General features: G+C 39.8%; 2 protein-coding genes across 3 annotated transcripts in view; both read left to right on the forward strand.

Annotated features, from left to right (window-relative positions):
• The window catches only part of wdr90 (WD repeat domain 90), a 23,482-nt gene extending 16,114 nt beyond the window's left edge, over positions 1-7,368 (forward strand). For both annotated transcript variants that reach the window (XM_032502192.1, XM_032502193.1), the window contains exons 32-43: positions 478-634; positions 798-988; positions 1,070-1,238; positions 1,461-1,584; positions 2,289-2,460; positions 3,693-3,815; positions 4,070-4,238; positions 4,660-4,790; positions 5,297-5,440; positions 6,255-6,371; positions 6,509-6,593; positions 6,715-7,368. In XM_032502192.1, the coding sequence (XP_032358083.1) occupies positions 478-634; positions 798-988; positions 1,070-1,238; positions 1,461-1,584; positions 2,289-2,460; positions 3,693-3,815; positions 4,070-4,238; positions 4,660-4,790; positions 5,297-5,440; positions 6,255-6,371; positions 6,509-6,593; positions 6,715-6,899 (1,767 nt within the window). In that variant the 3' untranslated portion in view covers positions 6,900-7,368. The remainder of the gene's footprint in view (positions 1-477; positions 635-797; positions 989-1,069; positions 1,239-1,460; positions 1,585-2,288; positions 2,461-3,692; positions 3,816-4,069; positions 4,239-4,659; positions 4,791-5,296; positions 5,441-6,254; positions 6,372-6,508; positions 6,594-6,714) is intronic.
• Positions 7,369-8,391: 1,023 nt separating this feature from the next.
• rhot2 (ras homolog family member T2) overlaps positions 8,392-9,689 on the forward strand; it is a gene marked incomplete at its 5' end in the record, with an annotated part of 10,442 nt that continues 9,144 nt past the window's right edge. Inside the window, 2 exon segments of the mRNA XM_032502195.1 lie at positions 8,392-8,654; positions 9,599-9,657. Coding sequence (XP_032358086.1) covers positions 8,618-8,654; positions 9,599-9,657 — 96 coding nt within the window.

Consider the following 9,689-nt stretch of genomic DNA (forward strand, 5'->3'; position numbering starts at 1 on the left):
CCGTACTGCTTGGTGGGTCAGTGCTGTGTGAGCTCTTTGTGTTTACCACTCGTAATGAGAAGTTGTCAGCATTCACCTCTTCTTTTAGAACAGAAGTTGGCTTCAAGTGAGGCTCTGAAAAGCACTTCTAATGTGTCTATGTGTCAAAACGTCAATCAACAAAAAGGATTGTAAATGCTAAAGGAAATTCAGGGTAAAGGGAGTTTTTTTGCAAAGTCTTCTTAAATGCTGTTCAGATGTCTGTAAATCCTGTCTAGGAAAAAATTAGACTCTACAGTCTTGGGGCCCAACAAGTCCAGGATTAGGAAGCAGGTAGTCTATACTGATGTTTTATTTCCGTGATTATTCAGGTGCCGCCGGAAATTTCTAGGAAGCAGGCTACTTTTTCATGGTTAGCATGCATCCTGTTTGTCCTGTGTCTTGTGGATATATAATTTAAAATGCAGGTTCTCTGTGTCTGTGTTACTTTCTGTCCAGACGGTGGCATCAGCATCTGGTGGCAATAATGATAGTAGGAGCCTCATCTGCATTTGGGACGTCCAGAATGGAACTTGTCAAAATACCATCTCCTACCACAGGGGGGCGGTGCAGTGTCTCACTTTCTCTAGAGATGATCGATTCTTTCTCTCTGCTGGTTTGTAAAATATGAATTGGATTACATCCATCAGTCATGAGCATTTAAACTTGATGTTTTGCACCACCTACCATAATTGATTTAAATAAAGAAAATACATTATCTATGGCCAAACAAATGACTCTGCTACTACTGACCACTGATTGTTGCCTACGCCCTGTAGGAGACTTCTCGGACCCAGAGGTGGCTCTGTGGAGCAGTAAGACCTTCCAACTGCTGTCCAGTGTAAGTGTGTCTGGACCCATCCATGATGCAGCCTTCAGCCCCTCAACAGCCAGCCAGCTGGCTTGTGTGGGCAGCCAAGGGGCTCACTTCTGCCTCATCAACACACATGGCTTGGATATAGTCCTCAAGGTAAAAGACCACAGATTGGGTAAAGATTTTAGTTGTATTTGCTTTGGTACATAAGGATTAACCACTCCCTTACACATGTAGGTCCAAACAGTGAAAGCACCAGCAGAGGTGGGAGATGTGGAGCTGACGGCTCTGTGCTACCACATGGACTCCTTTCTGTTCACAGCCACCAATCGCGGACACGTTTGCGTCTGGGACGTAAACACACAGCGCTGCTTCATGACCTGGGAAGCTGATGAGGGAGAGATTGGTACAAATGGGCCCTCTTTATACACCTAACCATCTAATTTGGTTAACAATATTTTAACCAAATTCCATTAATGATAATTACAGGAAGAATAACAAAATAGCATTATTTTCTTGTATTAAGGAGATACTTTTTCAGTATTTTGCTTTTGAGTCATGGCTTGCATGTACTGTGGTCCTGGGTTACTACACATTGTAATGGGATTGATATGGTTTCTTTGTGTAGGAGTGCTGCTGTGTCGAGGGAACCGTCTGTTGACAGGCAGCAACACCCGCTGGCTGCGACTGTGGGAGGTAGAAGCTGTACAGGGAGTGAAGCCTCAGGGAAAGGTCTGCAATGAGGAAGACAGGTCTGTAGCTCATTCTTTTCATAGCATTCTTCCTCTGTCTTATCTAGGCAGTAGCCTGTTTTCTTTAATTATTTTATGTGATGAAAAAAATGCATGCCATTACTCAGGAACACAGTGGCACACCTGTGTTTTTTATTTCAGTTTCTATAAAATTCTGCTTAGGGGCAGTAGGTAAAAGGTATAGTATATTTATGATTTATGGTTAGGGTTGGGGAGGATAACCTTCCATTGTACTTATCCACAACAGCCCTTAAGATTGTCTCAGAAGTTTAAAATGTTAAAATATGCACATGATATAGTGTTGATAAGGTAAATGTGAGCAGTAAAGTTAAAAGAGTGTGTATAAAGTAGAGTTTATCAGTGGCTCTGTTAATCATTGGGCATGTTTATACAAATGTGTAATTATACTTAACGCAGTTTTATTGTGCTTTTTCACTGCTTCTCAGCCTGACTCTGAGACTGATTTTTATTCCTTTGTTCCTCTGTCATGTATTTTTAAAAAGCACAATAAGTGTCTACAACAAATGTGGAATTGGGCCCTTGGGACAGTTTTTGCTTGTTCTTAATTTCTCAAATAAAAATGTGAAATTGTTTTTTAATGTGTATTGTGTGAAGAGAGAGAGTGTGAATATGGTTCCATGTCATCCTCAGGTGGTTATGTCTAGATTTAATAATATGCTCATTGTTTTTGGTCCGTCCTTCAGTGGGACCGTGGTGGTGTTGGAGCAGGAGATAATGCTGGATGGAACGACGGTCAGTGCAGCATTTGATAATACAATGGACATGGGCATCGTTGGCACCACAGCGGGAACCGTCTGGTACATCAACTGGCCTGACAACAGCAGCATCCGACTGATCAGCGGGCACAAGACCAAGGTACCAGTGTGAGCTGTGGGAAATGGAAAATAACCATATGCACATCTTGTGTCTCCAGCGGGGCATTGGAACATAAAGCTCATAACTGGGAGATAAGTGTGTTGTTTAGTCAGCACGGGTTGATGGCATGGTTTTCCTGTGCCTGCCCATTGCATGTCACACCTCCAATCCGTAGTTATATGACTGCCAAAAGCTATAGATATATTAGTACAAAATCTGTAATGATTTCTACCAATTCAGTATATTTGGAAAAACTGATCTGTTGCTGAGCTCTACAAACTTCCTACAGAGAGCTGCTGCATTCTGCACTAAATCTTGTTTACCAAGCCCACTCTGGCTGACATGTGAACTGCATATCTTTTTTAGTTCCTCATTTTAAAAACAGTTGCTGCTTAGAAATTTTTGAGTGAAGAATGTAGAGGTTATGTGCTATGTCAGTTGGTCCGTCCACCACTCTGTTCCAGACTGAAATATCTCAACAACTAGGAGATGGTTTGTCATAGTGCCCAGAGGATGAATCCATCCCCTGACTTTTCCTCTCACGCCACAACAGGCTGACAGTGATGGCTTTTACTGAAATAGCTCAACAGTATTCAGATGGATTGTGATGACATCTCTATGGTTGCCTAGACAATGTATATTGTTGACTTTGATGATCCTCTTTGACATCTAGCACCATCATCAGGTCAAAATTATAATTTGTCCAACACTTTGGTATATGGCCAAATGCCAGCAAAACTAAAGGCATTCCCATTAGCCGCAGCTGTACTTCGTGTTTAATGTAAATTAGCATGTTATCACGCTAACTAAACTAAGATGGTGAATTTAGTAAACAGTATACCTGCTAAACATCTGCATGTAAGTATTGTCATTGTGAGCATGTTATCATGCAGGCATTAACATTTAGCTCAAAGCAAATCCAATTCATGTATTTGGCTCTTTATTAATTTACCTGCCAAAGTTTTGGTGTTATTCAATTTTTATAATCTTAATCTGATATTGTTTAATATTCTGATTGAGGCAAAATGTTAAGCTTTCAAAAAAAAAAAAAAAACATAATTATGAATGCACCAGGAGATTGTTGCAACCGCACAAAAAAGCTAGATAAGACAGATGAAAATGACCAGATGTAACTTCTGAGGGAGCTCTGTGCGAGGGTCATGCTGCTGATGTTGACATGGCGATCCAGGTTTGGCATTCATTCTCTGCATGTGCTCCTCTGTGCGTTCCAGGTGAATGATGTGGTGTTTAGCTCTGACGAGAGACATTTTGCCACCTGCAGCGAGGACGGCAGCGTGAGGGTATGGTCAGCCCCCAGCAACGAACTGGTGGTGCAGTTCCAGGTGCTCAATCAGGTGAGGGAACACACTTAAAAAATATTCAAAATGAATAGGTGGGTCAGGTCCAATATAGACTAAAGGATGTCGATGCTTTTTTTTCTAATAGACAGCTTGCTGGAACATCTGAGACTGTAAATTTGGTGGGAAAGTCAGAGAGTATCAGGGAATTTTACAAATGACACAAATATAACAGAATAAATTATACAAGTTGCATACAGCATACATTGTTTAGATAATACCCCCTCCTGTTTTTTCTCTCTGTGGTTCAGGGCTGTGGCTGTGTGTGCTGGAGCCCTTCTTCCAGTAAGGAGAGCTCATGTGTGGCTGCAGGATACAGCGATGGGACCCTGAGGATCTTCCGGCTTTCTTCCTCCGAGATGGAGATGAAGCTGCATCCCCATCAAGTGGCTGTCACTGCAATCCAATACTCTGCTAACGGTGAGAGAGGACAGCAGTGCCAAAAACCTGCATCGTCAGCATTTACAATGATCATGCCTACTTACTTTTCAGGAGTTACTTCATGGTAAAAGGCTGTAACTGTATGTTTTGGGCCTCCTCTCTTTGGCACAGTCTTCCTAGTCTCCGCCTACTTCTTGTAGTGCTTGTTTCATGCCTTTTTAACACCCTCTAGAGGAGAGACCCGATGCAGCAGGTTACTGTAGCGAACTGAAGTGGTCAAATACTAATTGAACCATGAATAAACAGACAGGCCAGAGCACATTTGAGTAGTCAAGAGAAGATCTGCCCTTCAAATTCAAAGACCCATGATTGGGTCCATGTGCTTGTAGTCAGTTTCATGTTAATTAAAGCTTTCACATTTATCCAGTTTAGCTCTGTAACTCTCTCTGGCCCCCTACAGGTCATGTGATCCTTTCAGCGGGGAAGAATGGCCTGGTAGCTGTCAGCAGCCCTGTGAATGGAGGGACGATGCGTGTCATCAGGGACCACAAAGGAGCACCTATTACCACCATCCAGTGTGTGGATGAACAGGTCAGCTCACCAAATCAAATAAAGGAGGGAAGCTGTAACAGTGTTTAACGTGGCAGCCCAATGTTTCACCGAAATAGTGACAGAGGTTTGTATAGCAATCAATCAAACCCTTTGGACAGCCCTCTAAGTTACTTCCCCTTTGAGAATGATTCTTCATTAAGTTGGAAATTTCTTCTTAAATTGGTCTTGATTCCTGAATAGGTAAACATGTAATTTTTCTTCAAATGCACTCCTTTTATCATATAATGTATGTTGGCAAAGAAAGTGGTACTTGGCGTCTCCAGTACAAACGCTCTTGACAGGTTTACTGCCTGCCTCATACCAAAACAACTGCCAGACATTTCCTTTCATTGGCTCCCCGCAGCTAAAGCCACAAGGTCATGGATCGTATGTGATGCTATTTTAAACGCAAGGGGAAAAGGTTCCTGGCTTTGTTTGGTTTCGTTGACATTTTATGATATTTTTCATCGTACGTTTCTGAAGCTGTTTAACTTTCTAATCCCCAGTGTAAGAATTTCGGACTGGACGGAAACGAGATGTGGTTGGCTGCCAGTTCTGACAGACGTGTCAGCGTGTGGGCTGCCGATTGGTTGAAGGACAAATGTGATCTGCTCGACTGGCTGACGTTTCCTGCTCCGGCCTATTTTGGGGTACTGTCTGTATTTTAAGTAGTAGTACATGGTAATGACCAAAAATGTCACTCCAAATGTTGAGTGCTGCTGTATCTCTTTTTTAAGGCTCACAGATACTCAATCTCCTTTTTGTTAAGTAAGTAACAACAGATTGGCTTACTTAAACTATAAGGCTGGAACTTAACTACTAAAATTTAGCCTTATAATACTCTTTGACAAAATCAAATGTGTCTAGTAATTTTACAGGATTGAATTAGTGCTGTCAAAATTACAGCGATAAAGAGTTAACCTAAATTCCTTTCATGGGCTTGAGTCTGCCATATTATGCATTCAGCATATTTTGTAAGCAAACAGTACCTTTTGAGATTATTCTGGAAAATGTTCTAGACAGTATTTGTCATTGTTTTGGTTGTTGCAATAATAATAAACATTTGCTTAAAGCAGGCATGTTTGTCTGCTCCCATGTTGATCAGAGCATTAAATGCTTCAACATAAATTAATATCCCTTTTAAAGTATCTGTAAGTTATAACAGATAAAAAAATGTGTGATTAATCCCAAGTTAACTCTGGAGAATCATGCCTTTTCATCACAATTAAATATTTTAATCGATTGACAGCTTTAGATTGAATTGAACATTTTGATTTGTGATCTATGCTTAGGAAAAAGTTTGCAGACAATATTTCCCTTCAGCCTATTTTATTTTAAATGTCGGTGTTATTTTAACATTTTTCAGCATTTTGTTGCAGCCTGTATTTGGAAATCTCTGCAAAAAAAATGAAGCTCAGTCCATGTTTGCACATCTAATATTTTTTAAACCTTTTGTTGCTATAGGATGACAGTCCACCGCCCAGTCTGGCTGCCTTCTGCCCTGCAGACCCCAGCCTGGTGGTCTACACTGGCTATGGAGTAGAGAAAGAGCTGTCCTTCTACTGCCTGGCTAAAAAACAGGTACCGCAGTTCTTCCTTCTTCATTCATTTACCACCATGTTGTAATGTCTCCTGTACTGGGCAAAAGCTGCTGGCAGAATGTCCACAAAAGTGTGTATACTCTCATACAATATATACTGTATATTTTTATACTACAGATAATAAAAAAGATTGCCCTGCCTGACTGGGCCACATGCTTGAGCCTCTCCTGTAAGAGTCAACTCATAGCAGTGGGATCAAAAGGTAAATTCAGATCTTTTTATGATGTATCCCCATATAGTACCAGTAAAGAAATATGATTCTTTGGTGTAGTGTAAGTTTGGAGCACAATTCATGTCTCACTATATGTTTAATCTCTTATCAGGGCGAGTGTTAAAGTTGATCAAGTCGACCAGCGGCAGGTTCCAGGACTTCCTGCAGCACAGCGACTCACTGCAGACGTGTCGCTTCTCTCCCTCCGGGACCCTTCTTTTCACTGTAGCTTATAATGAGATCTTGCTGTGGGAGGTGCAGGGCCTCACATCTGTTTTTGTAACTCAAACCTTTTAGGTTTATTCCGTTTTATACATGACTAGTTCAAATTCTTTCTTCATGTAATTTTATTGTTCCATTTTTATTTTTTTTTATCAATTTTGAGGCAAATAGTAATTTGTGGAGAAGCTTTGTGTAACATTTGCTACATTGGAGCTTCTTCTTTATGCATGTATGGTTTTAAAATACATTTTTGTTGAAGGAATTGCTCTGTGTGTCCAGTCACTTCTGTTTGACTATTTGAGTTGTTGTTTTGTTACTGTGAGTTAGAATGTGTGTGAATACTGATGAGTGATTGAAAGTTTCTGTCATGCCAACTGTTTTTTCAGTGGTAGATAGAATCATATTTTGTGGGTTGCTGTAAGGTGGGATAGGGTTCAAATGAAAAGTAGCAGTAAGTATGTAAAATAACAATCTGTAATGTAAGATGACTCCAACATGCTTGGATAGAAGCGCACATAAAAAGGAGAGCTTGCTTACAGCCAGAGATGTTTATATTTTGACTGGTCTTTCCACAAGAATGATTGAGGACAGGCAGCAGTTCAACATTTTGAATTTAATTTAATACAAAACCAGCTGGAAGTAGAATAATAAGATAAGATTGTCATGCAGTCAGGAATGTGATGCAGGTAGATTCAATTGTGGTAAAAAGAGGGCAATTATTGAACATTACATGTTTGATATTGAAATGTGAGTAAAGCTGGTAAACAGACACTAGGACTGTGATAAACAACAGCTGCCATTGAACTCCAATTATCCTCTCCATTTCGTTTTTGCTTCGGAGAACTTTGGATCTTCCTGTGCAATGGACTCAGCAACAAAAACCCAATTTTGACAATCTGTTGCTTTTACCACAACAGAGGTGGAGGTTTAGATTAGTAAAGATGGAGATCCAGGTGTGGGAAATGTCAGACTCTTATTTCCCAAATGATGTCACCCCACCATGAATGATTTGGATATTGCATGTCTGCTGTAAACCGTTTGGATTAGAGTTATTTCTTGATTCAGATTTCACAATCTATAAAGCTTGATGAAACAAGTTGTTTCAAAAAGCTTTAACCTTTTTACAGGACTATATAAAAATTCAGGTAAAGGCCCATCATTTTATAATAATGTACAAGATGATAATGCTAGTGTTATAAGGGTTTAGTAAAATTAATCCACACTGTTGTGAATGAGGTTTGTTAACATCTACTGAAGTTGAGGTGCAATTGTAAATAAATCATCTTAATTGTTTTGAGTAGAATTAGACTGTACATTGGTTTGTTTTATATTAAAATTTACTGTTGCAGTAAAGGATTACCAAGGATGTTGTTGTTAATGGGGTACAATTTGGGGCAAAGGTGGAAAGTAGCAGACATTTAATGAAGAGCTATATCATGTAGAATTTTGAATTAAGCATACTGCAAAGCTTTTCTGTTTAATGGGACTATATTAAACACATTTAAAAATATACATTTCACTTTCACTGTATTTGTTGAACGTATTACAAACAAAACATGAGATCCTCATAACATACATTGTGAGGGAAACGAAGGCAGTAGAGTGTTACTTCGTCCAGCAGAGGGCGTGTTTTCACGGTCTCTGTGAACCGGAATGATATGGTTTCACCTTGTGTGCAAATCGCTGTGGAGAGGCACACGTTAGATTTTCACTAGAAATTTGACATTCAAATGCAGATAAATGCCACTGCAATATTGAAGCGCGTCTGACTCTTCGTCAAATAGAGAGGAAAAATGAAACAAGACGTCAGGATACTCTTATTGGGGGAGCGTAAGTCATTGGCACTGAAAGCTGTAACGTTAACCACAAGCTAAAAGACTAGCTAGCTAGCAAACATTAGCTGCTGTAGCTAACTAACTTCAAACTTGTAGCTGAATTTATCTCGGTTACTCCTGGTGGCATGGTGGTGAAAACTGTCTTAATTTGAAAATGAATGCATGTCTACACTAATTGTATCCTATTAGATTAAATTGTTTTCTATGAAGGGGCCGCTCTACAAATGTTAATTTCCGCAAGACTAACTTAGCAGCTCAGAGTAACTTTGCTTTTAAGTTGTGAATAACGATAACTGTTAAGGTAATTAACTACCATAGAGAAGATATACGGTAGTAAACCTGTTATTGTTGTTTTGTCGTCTAACTTATTAGCTGCCATCCACTGAAAGCCACATTACACAATGAACAGCTGGAACGTTATTTAAGTTTTCTGCGAAATAAAACGTTTAAGTTAGAGAGCATAGACATGCTAGCTAGCTAGTAGCTGCAGTCATGAAGGAAAGTTAGTACTGTAGGTTAACGTAACGATAGAACAGTTAACCTAACTAATGTTAGTAGCTAGCTACTAAAATTATGACCATGCTTTTTGAAAGTGGAGATATTTCCCATTAAACTGCATATTAAGAGGTAGCTAACCGTTAACTGTTCACTATGACGGTTTTATGGTGTTTTGTGTTTACAACGTGATCAATGACATTGATTGAGTATTGTCTGGCTAAAAATCCGTTGTTTAGTTGCAATACAATAATGTTTGCTTCATGCCATGTTACCGAGCAGCACTTAAGACCATATAAGGGGAATCATCTAAGTGATAACATAAAGAGTAGCTGATTTACTAGTACATGCACCTAAGTGATATCACTCCATCACACAAGCTAAATTGGATGAGTCTTTCTCTGCCACCTCCTCTCATCCTCTTCATATTGTCTCCTCCAACAGCCAAGGTGGGGAAGACATCGCTTATCATGTCTTTGGTTGGAGAGGAATTCCCAGAAGAGGTAAGTGTTAGTACAAATATTCACTACTTCTT

The sequence above is a fragment of the Etheostoma spectabile genome, chromosome 21 (assembly GCF_008692095.1).
Source record: "Etheostoma spectabile isolate EspeVRDwgs_2016 chromosome 21, UIUC_Espe_1.0, whole genome shotgun sequence".
Classification (NCBI taxonomy): Eukaryota; Metazoa; Chordata; class Actinopteri; order Perciformes; family Percidae; genus Etheostoma; species Etheostoma spectabile.